Source organism: Chelonia mydas, chromosome 1 (genome assembly GCF_015237465.2).
Source record: "Chelonia mydas isolate rCheMyd1 chromosome 1, rCheMyd1.pri.v2, whole genome shotgun sequence".
NCBI classification, from domain to species: domain Eukaryota; kingdom Metazoa; phylum Chordata; order Testudines; family Cheloniidae; genus Chelonia; species Chelonia mydas.
Window position 1 is genome coordinate 43,237,918 of NC_057849.1, and position 24,708 is coordinate 43,262,625.

The 24,708-nt window shown below is 45.5% G+C and overlaps 1 protein-coding gene across 1 annotated transcript; it reads left to right on the forward strand.

Annotated features, from left to right (window-relative positions):
* The first annotated feature begins 2,972 nt into the window (after nucleotides 1-2,972).
* SHISA2 (shisa family member 2) lies at nucleotides 2,973-11,017 on the forward strand. The gene is made up of 2 exons (XM_037891330.2): nucleotides 2,973-4,848; nucleotides 7,321-11,017. Exons 1-2 carry the CDS (start codon nucleotides 4,545-4,547, stop codon nucleotides 7,872-7,874), a joined length of 858 nt encoding a protein of 285 aa, XP_037747258.1. The 5' UTR covers nucleotides 2,973-4,544; the 3' UTR covers nucleotides 7,875-11,017.
* The last annotated feature ends 13,691 nt before the right edge of the window (nucleotides 11,018-24,708 follow it).

A 24,708-nucleotide genomic window follows, 5' to 3' on the forward strand; every position in this document is an offset into this window, starting at 1 on the left:
ACAAAATTACATTACTGCTATTTAAAGAGATGCACCATACTGACAATCAACATGACAAACTAGTTGGAGGATGAGCTGGAGAAATATTTTACTCACTAAAAATGTGAGAGTAAAGGCATTGCTATTCTTATTAAGAAGAGACTATAATTTCAAGTAGGATTAAAGACAATGGACATGCAGGGAGAAGTTAAATGAATTCAGGGGCATGACAGATGCTATTTTCTCACTCCTGTCTGTCAGGATGACATTGCCACCAGTTACTGATATGAACCCTCAGGTCTTAAGTCCCTCTGTAGACAGTTCACCTTCCTTTGTGGTGCCTCAAGGCTAGTTATCTTGCATTAGCCCCACTGTAGTTTTTCACACACAGTTGGCTTGGGTAATGCTCACTCTGACTGATGTGGACTGCTTGTATAAAGAGAAAGCAGTGTCTCTCACTAGAGATTGCAAATGCTAAAGAATTTATTAAGAGCTACAGGGATGTGCTGATCAGTCTTTGAGATAGAACCAACAACCTTCATAATTCAAATCCACACAAATTTCTTCTCTTTCAGCTGTACAATTTTAATGCAGCTTAGTTACTATGGATGGCCATAGAATCTGTCCTACAGGCACTGCAATTCTACCAAATAACTAACAGCCCTTTGCACTATGATTCATAATACCCTAATGAGGTGGGTTAGGGATCATTTCTTCACCCACCACTGTAGTGCAGCAACTTCTATAGGGGAGCATTGCTATTTTACAGAACACAGTAATACTACTAAACTGTAGGGCAGCACATAAGGAAGAACACTGTAGACAACTGAAACCGCAGAAGTAATGTGCGTAGATGGGATGTAATTACCTGAGTTGGAATTTGACTAGAACACTAACACCCATTTGGGAGCATGTGTGAGAACTGCTGAAAGTGAGTGGAGTACTCAAGGATAGAGGGGTTGAAAATGGAGCATATGAAGCTAGTATAGTACTTCCTTGGTAGTTAAAGAAAGATGATAACTTAGCTTCAAAAGTACTAAGAAAAGCAGAGTTGAAAAATCTCAGAGATGTATAGAATTTTGCAATCAACTTTATTGCAGTCAGGTAGAATTCTGAAAGAATGGCAATTATCGCAGTTGCTTTCTTTCCTTCTAGTAAAGGAAATATTTTTTACTTTAAGTAAGCTCATAATCAAAATGCAGACTGGTAATATCCATGCCAATTTTCTAAAAAATGAAAGAATTAACTTAATGGAACATTGTGTTTCCTGATATATTGCCCACTATGTGATCCCACTGGCTGATCTCTTGACTACAGCTGACTCTTGTTTAAACCTGTAATGGTTTTGTCTGTCACTCGCACAGAGCCACTAACAACTTTCTTTAATTTCACAGCTGAAAGATAAAATAAATATACGATTATATTATTTGCATCCATTTCATTTTGTTAAAAATGTTATTTGAGCTCTCTCCGCTAAAACTCCAGTCACGGAAGCTGATGTGCAGGGATAGACATTTTACCACATGCTGAGCATCTGGGAGCAGAGGGCCTAACTACAAGTCTTCATTACAATTCCTTTTTTCCAGGGATTACATATTACTTTTTGTCATGTATTAATTTTAAAACCAAAAGGACAGATAACATACAGAAAACTTAGACAAGTGTACTTGGGGGGGGGGGGGGGGGCTGTGGTAATATAAAGAAAAAGGAAAAAATATCTTAATACAGTCATACCCAGATAAAGATATAGATTCTTTGCCATCAAGATTTCCTTCCATCTGAAACTTGTTTTACAGTCTCACCAGAGGAACAAGTGTCTTTACAAGTGAGTGTTAAGTTATGAAGTGTAGAAACCACTGAATATGAGGGAAATTACTAATGTCAGATGCTGTTTTGTATGATGGAGAAAAATCAGTCTTTTATTAAATTAAATATTTCTGTAGTAACTCTTTATGAACTGATAGAGCCTCTCAACTACAAAGTACACATGCTTTAAAGCTTGTCTAGGTACACTGCATCTCAAGTTGTCATCTGCTCAGTTTGTGTACAGGATAGGTGGTTTTGGATGGAAGACTTGAAGGAAAAAAGACTAAAACAAAAAGATGCTTACAAAATATTATAAGTGGCTTGATAGATAGCAAGTCTCCTGTATCAGCACTGGATCAATGTCCCTGCATAGCATTATAGGGTATTGTACTGGTGTGCATCTTTCAAAGAAAACATAAAACTGGCACCCTGACTACTTTTGTTCATTAGAAATTCCATGGCACTTTTTGCAAGACTAGGAGTGTCAGTACCAGTTTCCTAGCCAAATTCCAATGTAAAGTTCATTCTGCCTACTTAAATTCCACTGCAGTTTTAACCTGTTAATGGTTGTATTTTATGCAGTGTTGTATACTTGCCAACAGTTGCCCTGTTGCACCACAGAGGTGGCTTCTTTTAAGAAGTAAAGTTTGCAAAGCATTTTGAAAAGGGATCATTCTCGTCACACACTTAGCAGTGGCCTGGTGGAGATATTACTGGTAATTGCGGAAAATAACATGCAGGTTGAGATGTCAGGGTATTGGTGCTCATTCAGATTATACCAGATTTGTAATAAAAATAACAATTAAGGAAATAAAACAAAAAAAGGTTAAAAATACTTCAGTAAACAACAAACGCTGGTTTTCTGTGACTCCTGACTAAGGTAGGTTAAGTATGAGAGGACAGAGCAGTGAGGATCGCTCTGCAGTAGGTAAACACAAAGGCTGGGTAAGTACAGTGTCACTCTTTGAGTTTCATACTGTCAGTTTTCCTCTTGTCAGACTTTGAAATTCACTTTAACTTTTTTTGGTGACTTAACATAAATGCCATTTGCTTTACTAGCTGAGTCTCTTTTAACTGAATGAGCTAGTGTCTTCCTCAGCCAGAAGCCCTTAACTTCTTTTTCAGCGAGGCTGGGAAGCAGCCTCTCATTCTCTCATGGATTTTGCTGCCTCGTTTTTTAACCTTATTTTCGCTTGCTATTGGGTGGCCTGACACTTGAGCTGCTCTTTGATTTAGCAGACCCTGCCTTGCAAATTCAGCTCGGTTCCCCCAGCCGCTCGCTTTCCCCCGTCAGATTGAGCATGTCTGGCTAGTGGAGTTGAACTAGGACAATAAAACGCTGCTTCTCCCCGCTCCTGTCCCCTTGCAGGAGGCTAAGGCGAGGGGGGTGGCTGGGATAAGACGCATGCGCGCCTAGAGGGTGTTGGGTGCCTATAATAACACTGAGAAAGCAAGTGCGAGCCGCTGGAGCCCCAGTGGCTGCTTGTCTGGCCAGCAGAGAGCGACACAGGCCGGGCGCCAGCGGCCGCCGCCGGTGCTTCTGCCGCGCAGGCTGAGGAGCGAGGCCGAGTAGCCAGCGGCACAGCCAGGATCCGGGCGGGCGGCGCCGCGGGAGACACACGCCGGGCGGCAGCTCCGCGCCCCCTACCAGCCCCTCTCCCCCAGCCGGCAGCCAAGAGGGCGCCGCGCTGCCCCGGGGGGTGTCGCCCCGCAGCGGAGGGATGTAACTTGGCGCTGCCAGGCTGGCGGCTTCGGCGGGCGCGCCGAGGTGAAGGAGGAGTCGGGACAGGGGCTTTCCCCGCGGAGCAGCGCAGGGGGACTGAGCGGCGGCTCCTCCAGCCCGGCGGTGCCCACTTGGGATGCGGCTTCCAACCATGAAAGGAAAGTTTGAGCGGGATGTCCGGGCCGAGGGAGCGGAGTAACAGCAGCCGCCCGTGCCGAGTGGCTGCCCCTGCGGGGCCCGGCTCGGCTGCCAGGGGAGCCCGGGGCAGCCTCCCGCGCCCCCGCGGGCTCGGCCCTGCGACCCGGACGGGAGGTCGAGCTCTGCCGGCGCTGGGACAGTCCCGCCTCTGATGCTCCTGGAGTTTCCTGCCGCATCGCTGCCCCCGCCGGCGTGTGGATCTGCCGGGCGGGCCCGGCGCCCCGGGCTGGCTGCCCCTGGCGGGCCGCGGCCAGCCCCCCATTGCTCCCCCGCCGAGCTGGTAGCGATGGGGTGGGAAGTCCTGGCTCTGTGAAGCGCTTCGCCAGACTCGCCGCCCCGTCTGCTCGCTGGAGAGGGGCAGGCGCCAGCCGCAGAGACCGCAATCCAGCCGCCGCCTCCTGGGGGCTGGCCGTGGGTTTCCTTTGGGCTGACCAACGCCGGAGCACGGAGCGCCGGGCACTTCGGGAAGAGCCTCCGACTCCCCCTTCCTGGCGGGGGGCTGGCGGCAGAAGAGCCCCGTGGTCTCCCCGCTTCTGGGTGTTAGGCTCCCCTGCGATCAGATGCTTCACCCCTCTCCACTCAGAGCCGTGTTAGTAGGAGACCCCCCGCCCCCGGCATAGCGGGGTACTGTGGCCCCCCCGGCATAGCGGGGTGCTGTGTCCACAACCAGCCCTGCCCCCCCCCGCACCAGGGACAACGGGGTGCTTTGTCCCCCCGCCCCTTTGCACAGGGGGGTGCTAGCAGAGGAGCCCCGTGGGTGCGGAGGACCCTCCCCCCCCCTTTTTTTTTTTTTCTGCCGGGCGCGCTGCTGCCCCGGCCGCCGCCGCTGAGCGGTGCCATGTGGAGCGGGCGCTGCTGGCTGCTGCTGGCGGCGCTGGGCTGGCTGCTGCCGGCGGGGGCCGGGGCCAGCGGCGAGTACTGCCACGGCTGGCTGGACGCGCAGGGCGCCTGGCGGGACGGGTTCCAGTGCCCGGAGCGCTTCGACGGCGGGGACGCCACCATCTGCTGCGGCAGCTGCGCCTTGCGCTACTGCTGCTCCAGCGCCGAGGCCAGGCTGGACCAGGGCGTGTGCGACAACGACCGGCAGCAGGGGGCAGACGAGCAGGGCCGGCCGGACAAAGACGGCCCGGATGGCGCAGCAGGTAGGCGGCTTCCTTTCCCCCGCCCCCACCCCGGCCTGGCCCGGCGCAGCCCCCTCCCGGACCCCTGGCGGCTCTGCGGCGTGGGCAGCCCGGCGCGCCGAGGCTGGGCAGCTGCGCGCCATGGGCGCGGGGCAGCCAGGCGAGCAGGCAGTTCAGCCCCTCAAGGGAGGATGCTTATGGGGCGGCCAGGCTTGGCAAAAGGAGGCGCTGGCACTGCCAATCCAGAGTGGCCCCAGCCAGTCTGGCTGCCAGGTGTCATGGTGAGCCCAGGCTCTACCTTGACAGGTACCTGAACATAGGTCTGAGAGCACGCGCGGGCGAAAGGGCTAAGAAATGCCCATCCAGGGCACCGAGTGCCTGCCACGGCCCTGCAGGGTTAATGGCGTCAGCCTATTGGCTAATGACCTGGGCCCAAGCCCTGAGGGTAGAGACTTCTTGGGAGCAGGGGCTCACTGGCAAACATTCCTACATCTCTAGCACATCTTTTAACGAGGGGAGCTGCAACCCCTCATTTTCAGCCCTGCCTATGGCAGCTGAGCCTTTAACTGCTACCTGGGATGTTGTTAATAGACCTGTAAGGAGTTTTGCCATGCACTTCAGAGGGACCATGATTTGGCTGGTCATCCTGAATCCACATGTAGTTATGGGTAATTCCCCTTAGTTTTACAGCACATATTTTTTATTACTAATACTTCCGGCAGTAGGATCAGTTGAAAAGTGAGACAAAGGAAGAGAATATGTTTCTGCCTTAAATGTAAATCAGACACTTCTTTTTTTTATAACAACAGCAGAAGGACCTACACACAAATATCCTCAGTTTGTTGTCAGGTAGAACAGTAGAACAGAAATACAAATGTCAAATCTTTGGACTCCAGATAAGAAACTTGTCAATTAGTCAATCATTTGCAGCTATTAAAATCAGAAACATGGAAAAAGCAAAGTTACTGTCAAGGAGTTTGGATACTTTACAAATGACAAAATCTTTGATTGTTTTTTAAGTTCTGCATTTATTTAAATGACACCACTACTTTTCTTCAGAATGTCTTGAACAAGTTGTGTCAGAGCTATATAACAGCAGTATACTTTGCACTTCCAATTACAAAAGAAAGGGGAAAAAAAAAGACATTGGAAGGGAACAACTGTTTCAGGAAAAGTAACTTCTATTACACAAAAACAACAAAGAGTCCGGTGGCACCTTGAAGACTAACAGATTTATTTGAGCATAAACTTGCATGGGTAAAAACTCACTTCTTCTATTACACAGGATTTCAAAATGACTTCTAACCAACCACCATAGTCTAATTGTATATATTCTTCAAGCCTAGATACCACCTTTTAAGACTGTATTTATGACTAAATGTCAAGGACGAACTAATCTTTTTACTGCTGCTTGGGAAAAGCCTCAGTGGCTCTCTAGCACATTTGCTGGCCATACACAAATACTGAACACACTAGAACTAGCCTGAAGTGGTGTTATAATTAGGACAGACTTGGAAAACGTGCGTGTTGCAGACTGTAGCAAGTGCAGACACCTGCTAAAGAGCTACAGGATTTGGCCAGTGCAGAAATAAACAATTATACTAGAAACTGTTTGTTAAAAGGTGTTAAAATGACAAAAAATGGGAGGTTAAACAGCCTTTAGTTTAATAATTATTCCTGGTAAGTGACTCTTAGCCATTCCAGTTTCAGTGAAGATATGACTCCCATTTACACGTTAAAAACAAGTCATTTTTTCTAAAAATCACGTATTAGATTTATTTGCTGCTCACCATGATCTGATAGCTGTTACTAGTCTTTGTGAATACACTTGTTAACCTTCAAGAAGTGCAGCCTTGTCCTCTTGACCTTGTGTCCTGCACATCTCATTAGTAATAGTTCCAGTAGATGTGGTCAGGTAATGCCATCTCAAGCGTTAGTAATACTTAAGTCTTGGGGCTGACAGTCTTAAATGAAAAGGACGAGTCCCAGCCATGTTGGCTGGGCTTTGTAAAAGTGTAAGAGAGATGTGGTCCCCCTTTTTGGTAGCATTTTGAGCATCTCATAGTCTTTAAGACAACTTGTGAGGAAGGGGAGTAGCAAAGTGGGGCACAGAAAGACTGATGAATTTCCTAAGATCACACAGGAAGTCAGTGGTAGAACAAGGAATTGAACCAGGTCTTGGAAGTCCCAGCCTACCACCCTAACCTCTGGGCCATCCTTTCAGTGTGGGCAGAGCTCCAATTTAAGCTCTTTGAAAATCCCAACCATTAGTTTTTGCAGCATCTGTATTTTCTTTAGTACTCTTTTATTAAAAGTAGCAAGTGGAATGTTTAGTTTCCAGAATCACTTCTCCCTGGAGGACTTGAGTATATTAATGCTGCGTGACTGAAAGAAATAAGCAGTGGATTCTCTTGTTCTCTTTGTATAACTTTGTTTTTTAGGTTTGGCGTTTGTAGCAACTCCTAATAACAGTGGTTTTGTTTCTTTTTGTAGTGCCCATTTATGTGCCATTCCTTATAGTTGGATCTGTTTTTGTTGCCTTTATCATCTTGGGGTCTCTAGTAGCAGCTTGTTGCTGCAGATGCCTGCGACCCAAGCAAGAGCCACAGCAGAGCCGAGCACCTGGAGGTAATCGGCTGATGGAGACTATTCCCATGATTCCAAGTGCCAGTACCTCCCGTGGTTCATCCTCTCGTCAATCAAGTACTGCTGCCAGCTCCAGTTCCAGTGCCAATTCAGGTGCCAGAGCCCCCCCTACTAGGTCACAGACCAACTGCTGTTTGCCAGAAGGGACCATGAATAATGTCTATGTCAACATGCCTACTAATTTCTCAGTACTGAACTGCCAGCAGGCTACCCAGATTGTGCCACACCAAGGGCAATATCTGCACCCACAGTATGTAGGTTATGCTGTCCAACATGACTCTATGCCTATGACCCCGGTGCCACCTTTCCTGGATGGTCTGCAAAGTGGATACAGGCAGATTCAGTCTCCCTATCCCCATGCGAATAGTGAACAGAAGATGTACCCAGCAGTGACTGTGTAACTTAAAAAAAAAATCACATATTTTAGCACCTAAGCCGAGCAGAGGAGAAATACTTTTGGAATAAAGCTTGTAGAACCTCATTTGTAAATAATTTTGAAAGACTCATGCATGTCAGACAGTGTTTTTAAACCATTTCTTTACATTGGATTCAGTTGCCAAAAACTGTGTAACGATATCTTTGAATTACCATTTCCAGATATGCTTCCATTCCAGTTCATGATTAATAGTGGCAATGGATTATGCTGAAGATGCATATGCATTTCAGATAACTGTGTGTGAGAGATGAATGCCTGAGCCATTAAGTGCCCTTCAGGTATGGCACAGTCAAAGCATTTGGCTACTTCATAAAAAGAGTTTTGTTACACTGTACAAGATCACAGTATTTAAGAAACCGCTCCTCTCCTCCTCTCTCCCAACTCCTTTACAACATTTCATATTGCTTTACAGACAATCACATTGTCAATGGAAGACTAAACCGTGCAATCATTGTAAGTTAGGAACCTGCTACCAAGTCCTATGATTTCTTACCCACCTTAGGTTCAAGGTGGAATGAGGTGTTATTCTTAGTTTTTCACAAGATTATTTTCTTTGTCCCTTATATTTATGTAGGAATTAGAAGTGTGTAAAACATTCAGCTCAAACTTCCAGTGCACTTGGAATCATTCTCGATTTGAGTTTGACTCATGTTCAGGAACCAATAGGGGTTTGCACAATCTTTGTTTATCTCAACGAACTTTAAGAAAAAACAGATATGAGGTTCTTGCTTTGATCAAAATCTTTGATACTACTATTGTCCTGTGCATTTCAAGTTTGAACTGTGCTTGCAGAGAAAGGTCATGTAGTATCTTCAAATATGGCTACTAATCCCACTTCCTGTGAAACATAAACCTGTGTGAATGTGCACAAACATGTCAAACCAAGATCTTGCCCATGGGTTTATAATGCAATTCAACCATGGGAAATGGGATTCATTCTAACCCAAACCTTTCTGAACTCCAGGGCCTGCTGACCAGTTCTGATGTTAAAATAGTGCCAATCCAAATTGAATTTGGAAGGATTTGCACAGCTAGATTAGGAGTCAGTTTCTGGAAATACTATTTTTTGTTATTTGTGTTGAAAATAAACAAAAGAACAACCAAAACACTCAAGTCCTAATAGCTTTTCATTTTGTATAATTGCTTTATAAATGAAATATTTCTGCACAATGTAGAAATCTTTAAGCCTTCAAGCAGATGGCATGTGGCAGAGGGTGACTTTGCACTAAAACTTTTGATTCCATTTGTGATAAAATAGATAATCTCCTGAGTTTAAAGAAGTAACCAATATACAGTAAAAGCTGTGTTATCCAGCCCTGTACCAACCAGAAAGCTCTATAAACTGGCATTTCTAATCTTCATAGAAAGTCCGGTTTATAGTCTGGTTGGCATGGGGCTGACAGGCTCCTTACCTGGCTCCGTGTGGCTCCCTGGAAGCGGCGACCTGTCCCTGCTGCTCTTAGGCGGAGGCGTGTCTAGAGAACTCTGCGTGCTGCCTCTGTCCGTGCCCCCTCCCCCCCAGCTCCCATTGGCCGCGGTTTCTGGCCAATAGGAGTTGCAGAGCCAGTGCTCGGGGCAGGGTGGGGGCAGTGTGCAGAGCCACCTAGCTGCGCCTCCATCTAGGAGCAGCAGGGACAGGTTGCCGCTGGCAGGGAGGTGCCCGAGGTGAGCGCCCCCTGGATCCAGCACCCCACACCCTCATGTGTCCCAACCTGCCCCAAGCCCCTTCCCACACCCCAACTCCCTCCCAGAGCCCACACTCCCTCCGTGCCCCAACCCCCAGCCCTGCACCCAAACTCTTTCCCTCTTAGTTAACCCAAATTTTTCACTTATCGGCACCCCCCCACACCCTCAGCATGCCGGATGAAAAAGCTTTTACTGTACAAGGAATAATCTGTGTTAATTGTAATGTGCATTTCATACTACTTTAAAACAAAACCAGCAATGTCTTTAAGGCTGCTTTCATCGTTTTTAAATTAATCTGTGCATTTCAATCAATTTGTTCTTTATGTTTGGAATGACAGTATAGTATTGAGGGCATACTGAAAACATTAAATTGCTTTAACCAGACTAGAACTGATAAAATGTTTTCTTATTGTCTGATACTGATTCTTTATGTTGCAATGAATCAGATACTAACAATTTTGTTACATGGACTGTATGTCAGGTCTAATGGTTTATTTGTAAACATGCAACACAAAAAGGCAAAAGGAAGCAATGTTCTTTACCACTGAAATAAGAAAAAGAGTAGGTATTTTACATCAGGTCTGCTGCTATTGGCTGATACCATAACAATAGTACAGCATGTATAACTTTTAAGAAAGAGGCATCCTTTGAGCCACTTTATTTCTTTTGACTAGAAAAGATTGGGGCTGATCTTGAGAAGTGCTGGGTACCTCCTACAAAGCATTGAAACCCAAATTTTTAAAGGTATTTAGACATTGGTCTGCTCAGCATTTTAAGTCTTAAGGATATTAGACAATTAGTGGGATTTTCAAAAGCACCTGAGCACCCAACTCCTATGGTAAGTAGGCACCTAAATACCTTTGAGGAACTAGGCCTTTCAGTGCTGTGCAGAGCAATGTCTAAATACCTTTAGATCTAGGCTAAATGCCCTCAACTGTTGTTGGCTTCAAAAGGAATTAAAGGTGCTCAGCATCTCACAGGATCAGGTCCATTGTTTCTTTTCCGGAAGACAGTTTCCCACAGCCTGATGTTAGCTTTTTCAACTGTGAATAAAGTTAGCTCTCTATTTCTCTCTCTCCCAGAATGCACTGCATTCATTGCACATGCCCTGTTAAGGACACCTGCTCTGATTTATGAAATTCAGGTGAATCTCTTTGTACATTGTTTACTTGTTTAAAAATTTTAAGTTAAATTTAAGTATGTAGAAATTAATTTACAACTGTTGGAAAAAAAAACAAACCCTGAGTTGTAATAAAAGGAAGTTTGTGAGATGTGGTGTTTTATATCTTGTGTATAATAATGTAAAATCAATGTTAACATTTGGTAAAGTTTTTAAATCTCTTACAGGGCACTTGACATAAAGTGTTTCTTACAAATGAAGAAAAAAACCCTTTGCTTCTTAATAAATATTTTATGGTGTGATTTTTTTTATTGCTGTCAAACTAATAACATATTCTTCAGTCGTCTTAGTTTTCTTTACTAAGCACAGCTCTCCAGCTCTCTAATGAATAGCCAAATGCTCCATATTTTAGCAAACAATAAAGTTTGATCTTTAAATTTGATTTAAAAGAATAAAAAATGATATTGGAAAATGTCATTCTTCCTCATGCTCACACCTTAAAGAAACTCAAAGTGTAATTGAATTAGTGTGGCAGAATCTGGTCCATAATACATGCATTCTGTTACAGAGCAGCTTTAAATCTGAGAGAACCACCAACTGCAGGTAGTTGTATAAATCAAAACTATAAATCAAAGGACAGTTTCTGTGCCTTGAATTAATTTGAAAATAGTGCTCCCTTTCGAGGGTACTGATTCACCAAAGGAATTCAGCATGTGAGTAGTCCCCACTGGTTTCAGTTAGTCTGCTCAGGTACTTAAATTTAAGCACTTGCTTAAGTACCTTGTTGATTAGGGTCTGAGCTGTCTGTCATGGAAGGGTACTGTATTCTAGCTCCCAACTGCATCCAAGTCATCTAAAATCTTTCATGTTACAATCTACATCTGGCAATATCACACACTGGATCAATCCTGCCTCTATTGAATTCACTGGGCACTTTGCCATTAACTACATCTGTAGTAGAAACAGAGTCAGTACTTTCCTCTCTACAGGGGAAAAAGGTGTTATAAAGTGATATATTCAGTTTAAGTTTTGACAGATTCTTAACCTCTAGTTTGCATGCCCAATTAGTGATGAAGAAACAATAGCTGTTGCTGGTGATATTAATCTCTGTAATAATGGTAGACAATTGCTTTGAGATTAGTTTTAAATCTACAGATTTTCATTAAAATGACACTTAAAGTAATCATGTGCAAATGGTGCAGATGTGTCCACAATTGCTTTCTGTTCCATAATAACTTACCAGCTCCCCAGAGTTAGAGGGTGGAATTACAGAGCTACCTGTTTCTTGATGGTCTAAAAGTTACCAAAAGGTGGGATGAAAAAGCTTTAATTTTGGGTAATTACTATGGAATTTTTTTTTAAAGAGGAAATGTTTTATTATGATCATATTTATCAGCTAAGCATTTATTTCTAATACTTCATGGTAAAATGTTATGCCTTCTCCCTTTCCTTCCTAAACTGAGATGAAACTTTTCACTCAAGTCAGTAATCCTTTGCCAGTTAAAATATTTTTTCTAAATACTACAAAAATTCCATTGTGGTAAAGTGGCACATTTCAGTACAGTGGCACTCCAATGTCTGAGACTAGAACTAGGATTTTGAATTCCTGGTGCTTGCTACTTCATTCAGTTTCCAGATGTTGGTTAGACTGGCATAGAGATTATTGACATTTGTGATGAGAAGCAGGGCAGATGTTCTGCTGGAAGCAAAGGAGGAAAAAATTGAATTAATAGGAAATTGGACCCTGTCACTTATAAATGCTGTTGACTGAGAAATGGGAAAGAACAGTGTGGGAAAATTTACACAACCTGGGGTGAGTGGGTTTGGTACGTATCTGAAATATAAAAGCATTCAGAACTCTTCAGAGATTATAGGCACTGGGTAAAAACATTCTGTTACAAAAAGCTAGCAGAGGGAGTGGTTCATGGTTTGTGGAGACCATGTTAGCTTGATGGATGCTCAGAAGTAAGGCTGGCTGAAAATTTTCCATCATGACTTTTTCAATGGAAAATTGGGGTTTTGACTAAATAAAAATGTCACAAAAATACCTGCTTTCTGTGGAAAATCTTAATTCTTCATTAAAAAAATGAAAATATTTCAGTTTTTGGCAAGAAAAATGTTGGTATTCAAATTACAGCTGAAAAAAATCAAAATGTTCTATGGAAATTTTAGACAAACATATTTTGTTTTGTTTTTTTATCACAATTTTCTCCAGAAAAAAAAAGCCCCTTATTTTTTACTGACTCTACCCAGAACAACAACGTACAGATCAATAGTTCAATAATTTTTCTGATGTGTAAATTGGATCTTTTCTTGCAGTTAAGAATGGAGAGCGGAGCAGATGTAAATTGCTTTCAAAATGAGGCGTGAGAGCACAAATTATTACACTTTTTACTGAAGTTGGAAAGGTAAGGGAGGCAACTATTCTTTAGTGCTAAGCCAGGTTTGTTTACTTATTTAGAGAGTATTAGATATTTATGTAGTCAGAATTTGTGGGGTGTTTTTAGTACAGCTCAGAAAGAAGAGCACTATTTTCAACATTGTAACTTGAAAGAATTTAGAGGACTATAGTAGCTATCAGATATTGATGTGACAAATGTCCAGGAATTTGTATGTGTTTGTGTGTGTATAGATATATATAATTCACACACACACTACTGTATATAGCTAACACCCCTATCCTTAAATATCAAAAAGGGGTAAAATGTCTCAGCTTTGTGTGTTGTTTTAGCCATGTTGCTCCTGTTACAGCTAAAAAGCCAAATACCACATACAATATTCACACTGAAGACTGTGACAAAACCCAACAGGGGCTAAACCTCTGTCTTTCCCTCTTGTAGGCTTGTGATGGGGTTGACAGACTCCACGCTAAATCACAACAAGGTATCAGGCAATTTTGGGCTAGCTGAGGCCCTGCATCTCAAGGGCTGCACGGCAATGCTCCAGCTGGAGGGACAATTTAAAAGGGCTCTGGTAGGGCAGGTGCAGGAGATACAGGCTGCACCAGGAAGTGAGGCTGATGCTTGGAGCTGTGAGATAGGTGATTACAACATTACTAAGGCCCCTCCAGAAGCAGTGATCCATACCCTCTCTGGACCTTCTGGAGTTGGGAGCCATGAGAGGCCCTGGAGAATGGGGCACTGTCTCCCTGGCAGACTAAACTGATATCTCTAATACTATGACCATGCCCTAAATGGAGGAGGAGTAGACTGTTAGGAAGTGAACTGTGGGGATGTAAATTGGGGTGGACCAACAAGTGGTCTGGACACTGCAACAACCCTTCAGGGCCTTAGGTCAGGTCCCGCTACCCTGATCCTCCTCCTCCTCCTCCTCCTCCTCCTCCTCCAATGGGAGAAGAAGGGACACATAGGAGGGACTGAGGCCTGCCAATGACTTGTCAGGGCCACCCCCTCCAGAACAGACTGAAGAGAACTGTGGAGCCACTGCCTGACCACTAGGCCAGCTGGATATCGGGCAGAAGCCCCAGTCCAATTTCCACTGAAGTCAATGGAAAGACTTTTATTGGGTTGAACTGGGCCCATAGTAAAGATGAAGTGGGCCCAATGGCTTGACTTAAGGCTGAAACATCAGCCCTTAACTTCAAATGTTGCAGACTGATGTCTAGTTTTTCTTTTTTGTGTTGAGAAAGGATAAATTATTAGGTTTTAAATACATCAGCTATTCTAGACCAACTATATAGCATGTAAATACATAAGCAGCCACACAGACTCATAAAAAAAAAATCAAGAGATGGTAAAGACCATTAAGTCATCTCGTCCCTCCTCCTGCCAGTGCTGAGCCTGCATTTTTGTTTGCTCAGTTTGATCTCATTACTCAGTTTTACCTTTTCAGACCACCCTAAATAATTCCTCTTTCCTTTATATTTACACCCTTTAGATTTATGTCCTTGCTTAGTCAAGAGTTACCAGAGATACACTGACATAATTCTTTTAATCCTTTCTTTGTAAATAAATTGTTACTTATTTAAGTTGCTTTTCTATAAAATTCTCTGTGGCATGGCCTCTTTCTGGGGGTGCAGAGATACCAGGTAGTGCAAACCTTATTCTAGATGTGGCCCCACCAGTGATACACAGGAAGGAACTGTTGCTTGTTCCATGGCATAATGCCTTTTTATATGCAGTCTAGCCTCATTCTGGCTGTTTGAACTGCTATATACCATTGCAATTCCATAAAGTAGTACTTTGGCATAGCCTCTTGAAGAATCTTAAAGCATTTTGCAAGCATTAATGAAGTGATCCTATAATACCCAATGGTATAGATAAAAACTATTAATACACACAAAGCTTAATTGTGAAGCAGTTAGGCTTTCTGCACATGCACCTGACTCAAAGCCACAAACATAAAGAAATCAAGAGTTATGCCACCTAACACACCACATTCCCTACTCCAACACCTGACCATATCACAACTACCGTATGCCACAGACACACACCACAACCTTAACTCTGTCCCCCTTTTGCCTTTCTGCACATACTGCTTCAGTAGATTGTTTGCCAACCCTAGCAGTTGTGACTATTTGGTGTAGTGATTGTGTTGAGAGTGGGTAGTTTGGTAAAGTGTGTGTGCAGGACAGTAAACGGGGACCAGGGAGCTGAGTTACAGTTGTGGTGCGTGACCTGTGGTGTACAGCAGTTGTGGTATGGTCAGGTGTGGGCCTGTGGTGGAGTGTATGTACTGTTAGGTGACTCAACTTTTAATTTCTTTTTGCTTTTGCGACTTGTGTCAGGTAAACGTGTGTACACCAACACTATCTGCTTCACAACAAAGGGTTAGTGTGTATGTGTGTGTTACTTTCCTAAAAGTTTTAAAGGTTTAATTATTGGTGGCATTTTCACTGAGGGTTGGGGGGATGGAGCTAGGGATCATTTTATCCATCAACAGCTACACATAAACCCTTCCTTGTTGGAATAAAATCTGTCACAAAATATAGCTCTTCACACATCAGTTGGGTTGGCATGTGCCCAGTACCTCTGCCACCAGTCAACCAATCAGGCTTGCAAGCAAACAGCCTCAGTTAATCAGATGTAGAGCATATAAACTTCCAGTTATAATGTGAATAACAGCTAAAAATTATCCTAAAATCCAACATAAAAGAGAACCTCCCCATTGGCCCAAATCTGGTTACCCTCTATGAAGTTTTGCATAGTTACAGAACGCTTTTTTGAGAGATCAGACAACAGTGAAAAGTGGGCCTGCCAAGAACAAATTTAAGCCAGAACCCAATGCAGCCTAGCTATTAAAAATATATCCTGAGAAATCAAACAAACTACAGAGAAAATTCAAAAGAAATAAAAACTAAACCTGTGTGAAATTTCACATTGATTAGCCACTTACTTTTGGAGAATAAGAATTTATGCCTCATTTAAAGCCAATATTATATACAACTGAGGAGTTTTTACGAGGCATCTCCATGTTTTATGGGAAACTGAGGCTCAAAGAGATTAAGTATGTTGCTTAAGGTGTCTGCAAGAAGCCTGTTGCAGAGTCAGGAATGAACCAGATCTCAACTCCCAGCCATGTACTTTTACCACAGCAGCATTGTACCTCTCTCTCAAAATATCCAATTTGCTGTTCACTCTCAGGCCATGTCTACACTATGGAGACCATAACAGTATAGTTGAGCTATGCCAGCATAATCCTATAGTATAGACACAGCCTGTGCTGATAGAAGGGGGTTTTCTGTCTCTGCAATAACCTCCCTGAGCAATGGTAGCTATGTTCATGGAAGCATTCTTTGTCAACTAGCTGTGCCTATGCCAGGGGTTAGGTTGGCTCAGGATGTGAATTTTTATGCTGTAGCTATGTTGACCTAAGATTTAAGTGTAGACAAGTCTTTAGTTCTTTTTCAGAATTCCTGCTTTCCAAGTATCTTCCTCCCACTGAATATTTGTTATTAAATATTACTACCCATATGTATTCACCTGTATTTTTCCAAGCTGAATCTCATTATTTCTGGCTCAGATTTCTCACTTCTCTGTAGGTCCCTTTGTATTATTTCTCTGTCCTCAATGGGAACTGCAACACTTCTCTGTTTAGTATCACTTGCCAATTGAATGAATGTTTAACCCTTCCTCTAGCTCACTACAGTTCCGTGCCTAATAAAACCAGGCCTACCACCTGTCACTATGCTAACTGCCCACCCTCACATAATTTGGCATGGTGCTGTTGGTCAATGACTGCTGTTTGCAATTCTTCAGTCTGTTTTCAATCCATGTGACAGTGCTTCTGCCCAAGGCAAATGGAAATAATTGTTCAAATACAATTGTTTGAGGCACTGTATCAAATGTCTGCCTATACTACAGTGGACTCATTAATGCACACTTACAAGAGAGCCCCATTGCAGCCTAGTAAGGTCTGTGATTTGACTCAAGGCTAGTGGGGGTAATGCGATTTGAGGGAATTCCATGTTATCCCTGATCCCAGGAATGGCTGCAGCCCTGACCCGGGCAACTTACTGTGCTCTTCCTTCTCTGGCATTCTGGTGCTGAAAGGCGCGGGAACTGATTCTCACTGAAGCTGCTGAGGAACCCAGCAGCCACTGTGAGGCTATCAGGAGTGAGAGAGGCCATTAGAAAGGCAACCTCCATTGTCCCTTCTCCCCTTCAACAGCAGCTTTTAAGGGAGCCACGAGCATCTGGGATCCTCAGGGTATTCAGACCAGCTGTGGGAGTCAAATAAAACTGGCCACCACTTCCTCCACACAGAAGGGAAAGGACATCCACAGCCCTGAGCCCTCCTAACCTTCGTTAAGAGGGGAAGAAGAGGTGGCACAAATGGGTTAAGTTCCTTCCCCTCGGTCAAGAGGTAGCAGCCATCTTTAAAATAGAGTCGTAGAATTTAAGGCCCGAAGGGGCCACCAGATCATCTAGTCTGGCCTCCTGTACATCACAGGCCACCAGCATCCACACACCAAACCCAGCAACTGAAACGAGACCAAAGTATTACATCCCTGAGGAACCTGGACTGTTATGTGGCACAGGCTGAGAATAGGAGGGACTGAGGGGCACCAGTGCCTGAGGCCCCTGGTAGGCAGAGAAATTATTAAGTGAGAAATACCCAGATAATCCAGCCATATGACCCACCCCCACACAGTGCAGAGGATGGTGAACCCTCTACCTCTCCCCAAGGTCACTACCAATCTGATCCGGAGGTGAGGGAGGAGAATTCCTTTCCGACCCACACATATGGTGATCAGTTAGACCCTGAGCATGTGAGCAAGAACCAGCCAGAGAGAGACTGGTCAGTGTCACCTTAGAACCCTGTGCAGTGTCCCATCTCCAGCTGTGCACATCCCTGGTACTTCAGAGGAAGGATATAATATAATATAATATAATATAATATAACATAATTATAATATACACCCTCCATGGCTGGACTGAATGACAGACTAAGGCAATGGCTGCCTCCAAAGCAGCAGCTCTTAAGGAAACAAGTGAGGCAGCAGAAATGGTCTTTCTGAAGACCTCTCTACCAGCTACTTGTCTATTCCTATAAAAAGCTTGATCCCGCCAGCTCAGCAGCAGCAGTAACATAAGTAACCTATTCTCAGGACTTTAACCCATGCCAGGGCAGGGCTGGGGTGACATGTCACTCTTTGGTTGGCCTGCAGAGAGCATGGAGGCACGTGAACTGTCCCTGCTTCTAGACCAGCCATAGAACCCTGTTGATCTATTCTATGTTAAATGAAAAGTGCAAACCTGGAAATCCACTTTCAGCACAGGTTTACCACAGCATGGATTAGCAAGGTGTTAATGTACATCCACTGCCTTCCCTGCGCCCACAGATCTTGTAATTTGATTACAAAAAAGCTATCATGTTTGCCTGGCTCAATTTGTTCTTTATATCTGGAAGAATCTCCCACACACTGATCTTGGGCTTTTTTCATGTGGCTTGTTAGTGGTGCTCAGGGGCATGCACCCCTCATGTCCCTCTCCCCCGCCTCCACTCTGGGCATCATTTATTTCCTTCTCTGGCTCTTGTTTTCCTGTGTTACCCAACCACTCACTCCCACAGGGTCCTTTGGATGTCTGTCTGTTCTGCATTACATAAAACTTTCCAGATCGCCCTCCTTAGTAAGCAAGGGGGTTAGGGCTGGAAGCATTGCAGCTCAGCTGAGGAGATCTGCTGCCATATGCATACCCAACATGTAGTTGCTCCATTAGCTAACCCTAAAATAAACAAATGGGGCAGAGGTATCGGTTGGTGCTGTTTTATTCAGGTTAATAATATACCATGAACTCTATCCTAAACAGCAATTCACGTCACTGACAATTATAGCTTATTAGAAGTGGTCTTTATATGTGACAGCAGCAATGTGTCCTGGTTTGGGGACATGAAGAAGCTGCCTAAAAAGGGTGGTGTCTTGTACACGTCACACTGCATTGTAAAAGTATGTGCAGGCATTCAATACATTAACATTAGACTTTCTACTGTCAAGATTTTCCAACTGGTATTAGCCAAAAACTAATGGCAAGAAGGCAAATGTTTCACTTGCAATGGCAGAAAACTTACTAGTGGTGTTGCAGGCTGTCTCCTGCTACTCCCTCATTTTCATTTACAAAAAAACTCCTGGCTGTACTAGCATACAGCTGGCAAATAGCCAAGAGACAAAGTACCTTCAGGATTGTGCTGGCTTGGCCAGGGGCATTGGTTAATTTTATTTACTTTTAGTATTTACCATCTCCCTTGGGACTTCTTGATTATGTTTTCCAATGTGCAGACAACATTCCTAACAGCAACTTTTAGGATGTTGTCTTCTAAAGTTCATGATCCAGTAGTTAAAGGTGAACTTCAAAGGAAAAGGGGTTGTGGGTTTTTTTCCTCCCTTTTTTGCTTCTTTAGGGTGTGTAATGAAGGAAGGTCTGTAAGGCAAGCTGTTTGTTTAAATAACAATCTCATTTTTTTCCATCAAGTTTTTTCTACCTCATTTTTCATGGGTACCTGGAATACTAGTAGGATTATGACATCAGAAGGCAAAGAAACTGAAGCTTGGTTAAGTAAAATGGTTGGTTTATTTTATTCAGACTTCAAGCTCTGTTTTGTTTTTTTAATTCCTACTTAATCCAGATGCCCAACAAAGAGTGGGAATAAAAAGCCTCTTTGTTAAAGAGAAGTCTTTCTTCAATTAAGGGCTGAGAAAACTCACTCCTTTTCTCTCGGTGCCAAGGAAATCTTCAGCAAACCTAAGGAAGTAAAGACTTGATATCTCTAAGGTAAAAATCAAGTAGAAAAATAAATTAAAAAAAAACCAACCACCAACCTTTCAGGCCCTTCGGTATAATTAATGAAGAAACATGTAAGAGCACAACCGCAAATATTGTTCCTTTGTTAGTCACCTTCAAAACACTGCAATGGGAATAAGGAAATCAGTCTTCCATACCTGGCTCTGTGACTTTAGGCAAATCACGTCACCTCGCTGGACCTGTTCTTTCCCATCCATAAAACAGAGATGAAAATGCTTATCAGTCTCCCAAGATGTTAGAAGGCTTAGTTCATTAAAGTTTGCCAAGTGCTTTGAGATCTGAGGGAAAGAGCTAGTGAAGTGTTTGAGACTGTTAGACACAGAGCCAGATTCAGCTGGGCAACAAACGCCACTGACATCAATGGAATTGTGCCCACTTATGCCTAGGTTGAGTCTGGCCGACAATTTACAGGATGTAAGTGAGGATGCTGATTTATTTTGAAGTCACTAATAAGGTTGATTACCCAAAAGGTAAATATTGTCTTAAGCAGCTGCTAATTCCCTCAATATTTACTCTGCGAGAATGACTCGTATTGATTCAAGACACTAGACAGTTTGTGTATTGTTCTGCACATTCGGTTCGTCTCTCACTTGCACCCGTGCAGTTCAGCAGCAACTTTGTTGAAGTCAATGGAGTTTTAAAGGTGTAAATATAATAAAGTCAGAATTAGGCTCTACATTTTAAAGTAAAATAGCTACCTTTACTAGGTATATATAATATTTTATATTCATTGTACATGATTTTTTTAATGGCATGTGTACAAGATATTCAGAGATTAGGAATTGGGCATAATGACCTGCGATGATGGTGCAGTTTTGTATCAAGCTGTCCTTCGGCTTGTCCCATCAGCTGCATCCGGATATTGGTTTTTGCGTCTACAGTCATAGAAAAGTAGGCTCATGTTAATTTTTTTCTGGCTAAAATACTAAATTAATTTGCTTGGAAGTGGCTCCCTTTCAAGAGCAGCAAGGAGTTTTTTCAGCCCAGTGATAAGTCCAATATATATATATATATTTTAAATTCCTTTTCCTCCAGTCGCCTTCCTCCCATAAAAAATGCGCAGGTGGCTGCTGCCATCCACACTGAGGGCTTGTCTCCACCTGAAGTGCTACAACGGCACAACGGCAGCCCTGCAGCTGTGCCACTGTGGTACTCCAGCCACCCATGCAGACGGGAGGGGTTCTCTGGTCGGTGTAGTTAATCCATCGCCCAGAGAGGTGGATAGCTAGGTTGCCAGAAGAATTTTTCCATCGACCGAGCACTGTCTACACCGGGGGTTAGGTCAGCTTAACTACCTTGCTCAGGGGTGTGGATTTTTTTACACCCCTGAGCGAAGTACCTGGGTCGACCTAACTTTTTAGTGTTAAACCAGGCCTGAGTAACAGGGAAGAATAGTTAGCTCAACAGCTTTGTTTGAGTCTAGTGAACTGTTCTTCTTCGAGTGCTTGCTCATACTGGTTCCAATTAGGTGTGCGCGCGCCGCGTGCATGATCGTCGGAAGATTTTTACCCCAGCAACACTCGGTGGGTGGGCTGAGGCACCCCCTGGAGTGGCGCCTTCATGGCATCGGATATATGCCCCAGCCGACCCAGCGCCCCCTCAGTTCCTTCTTGCTGCCCGCGACGGTCGTTGGAACTGTGGAGCACAGTTGCCAAGTGAAGCAGGATGGCACTGGTCCCGGTCCCAATCTTGGTCCTGGGACCTTTCACGGCGTCACTCACAGTCCTGGCACCGATCTCATTATCGGCACCGGTCGTACTCGCGATGCTGCTCCAGCTCGCGGAGATCCGAATTGCAGTACGTCCGGTACCAATCGGACTCCCAGCACCGCTCTCGGTACCAGTCAGAGCGGCACTCGACCAGGAGCCAATCCTGGCACTGATCTCGCCAGAGGTCGTCATCGAGATCCAGATCAGGCTCCCGGTACCGATACGACCACAGGCACCAATCGACGTCTTGGTACCGTTCTGCATCACGCCACCGGTCCCCGGCACCACGGCACCGTACAGCACCAGGGGACTCTGTGCAGACACATTCAGCACCACTTTGGCCATCTCGCTCCGCCTCCACATTGTCACGCTCACAAGGTGGCCACCACACCCAGGACCAGGGTGAGAACAGTGCAGGCCAGTGGCTGGACGAAGGCCAGGACCCGGGCCAAGGACCTCCACAGTGGTCTTTTTGGACCCCCTGGGCATACCATCAGGCCCAAGGGGTTCCTTCGGGGGCTTCCCGTTCCGCCCCTTCAGAGCCCCAAGTACCAGAGGCCACTGTGTCTCACCACCCACCCCCCCAGGGGGTTCTGAGGTGACTGCTCCAGTGCCAATACAGGCCCAAGCCCCTAGCGTGGTGGACCCTGGGCAACAAGATCTTCCACAAGAGGACCTCATGCAGGATCCCTTAGTCCCAGGGGTATCTTCCTCATCCTTGCCTGATGAGGCAGTGGCAGGGACTACGGTTTCGGGCCCTCCTCCTATGGACCTCCACGCCCAACAGGAACTGCTCTGCAGGGTGGTGTGCAAAATGAACCTCCAGGTAGAGGGGATGGTGGCAGTAGAGGACTCGGTGGTTGACATTCTGTCAGCGGAGGCACCGTCCAGGGTGGCCCTCCCAGTCATACAAACTATACAGGCCAATGCCAAGACAATCTGGCAATTGACAGCCTCTGTTCCACCTACGGCCAAGGGGGTGGAAAGGAAGTACTTTGTCCCCTCAAAGGAGTACGAGTACCTCTATATGCACCCCCAACCGTGCTCCCTTGTCATGGCCTCGGTCAATGAGAAGGAATGGCACGGTTAGCAGGCCCAGCACGTAAATCAAAGGACGCTAGATGCCTAGACTTTTTTGGGCTCAAGGTGTACTCGGGCGGAGGCTTGCAGCTCAGGGTGGCCAACCAGCAGGCACTCCTGAGCCGATGATTGTAATTCGTGGCACTCTATGGAGAAATTCAAAGAGTTGGTTCCACAGGAGTCCAGAGAGGAATTTTGGGCTCTAGTAGAGGAGGGCAAGAAGGTGGCCAGAACCTCCCTACAAGCTTCTCTGGATGCGGTGGACTTGGTGGCTAGGCCCCTGGCCTCAGGCATAGCCATGCACTGCATCTCGTGGCTGCAGGTCTCTGGCTTACCACCAGAGTTGCAGCAGACGCTCCAGGACCTGCCATTTTATGGCCAGGGCCTATTCTCTGAGAAGACAGAATCTAGGCTGCAGAGTCTGAAGGACTCGAGAACTATCATGCGCTCTCTGGGAATGCATACTCCAGTAACGCAGAGAAAGCCCTTCAGACCACAGCCTCAGAGGTCCTACCCTCCCCCTCAGCCAAGACACGACTTCTTTAGAAGACGCGGCCGAGGTGGTAGAAAAAAACAAACTGGCCATCAAGCCAGCCAAGGCCAAGGCCCTCCCAAGCCATCACCAGGGCCTAAGCAGAACTTTTGAAGGTGCGCCCAAGGACTGAGCACCAGTCTCCATTCAGGATCCTTCCCCACCTTTCCAAGATCGTCTCTCCCATTTCCTCCATGCGTGATCTCACATAACATCAGACTGTTGGGTCCTACGCATGGTGGAAAGGGGTTACTCCTTTCAATTTGCTTCCCCCCCCACCCCGACCCCGTCCCTCTTCAGGGACCCTTCTCACAAGCACCTCCTTCTACAGGAGGTCCAATCACTCCTGGCTGTGGGGGCGATAGAGGAGGTTCCAAGAGAGTCAAGGGGCAGGGGTTTTTACTCCCGCTACTTCCTAATCCCCAAGGCCAAGGGCGGGCTTCGGCCCATCCTGGACCTACGCAGACTCAACACATTCATGTTAAAGTTGAAGTTCCGCATGGTCTCACTAGGGACCATTATTCCTTCCTTAGATCCAGGAGACTGGTACGCGCCACCCTCGACATGAAGGACGCATACTTCCACATTGCAATCTACCCAGCACACAGATGCTTCCTTCGTTTTGTGGTCAATCAACAGCACTTTCAATTCACTGTCCTTCCTTTCAGCCTATCCACGGCCCTCAGGGTGTTTACCAAGTGCATGGCTGTTGTGGCTGCCTCCCTTCATTGACAACGGATCCAAGTGTTCCCATATCTCGATGACTGGCTTATTCAGGGTTGTTCCAGGGATCAGGCGCAGTCTCATGTCCAGCTCACCATGAACATGTTCAGTCGACTGGGCCCCCTGCTCAATGTCACGAAATCTACTCTGGTACCAACCCAGAGGATAGAATTCATAGGAGCAGTCTTAGACTTAGGCCTAGCCTGAGCACTTCTGCCAGAAGCACGCTTTCAATCCCAGGTGACAATAGTCCACAGCCTGCAAAGCTTCCCGACCTCGACCGTGAAAACATGCCTATGCCTGCTGGGACACATGGCCTCTTGCACGTATGTGACCGTGCACGCCAGGCTGCAACTACGTCCACTCCAAGCCTGGCTATCAACAGTATACCCCCCAGGTCGGGACAGCTTGAGCACGGTGGTTACCATCCCGCCAGGGATATTAGCCTCGCTAGGCTGGTGGCTGGACCCCAAATCAGGGTGCCAAGGGGTGCCATTTCACGCCCTGCAGCCCTCCGTGTCCCTAGTCATGGATGCATCATCCCTGGGATGGGGATCCCACTTCAGGGACCTCCGTACACAGGGGCTATGGTTGGCAGGAGAGTTATCCCTGCACATCAACGTACGGGAACTCAGAGCTGTGCGCCTGGCGTGTCAAGCATTGCGAGAGTGCATTCAAGGCCGTTG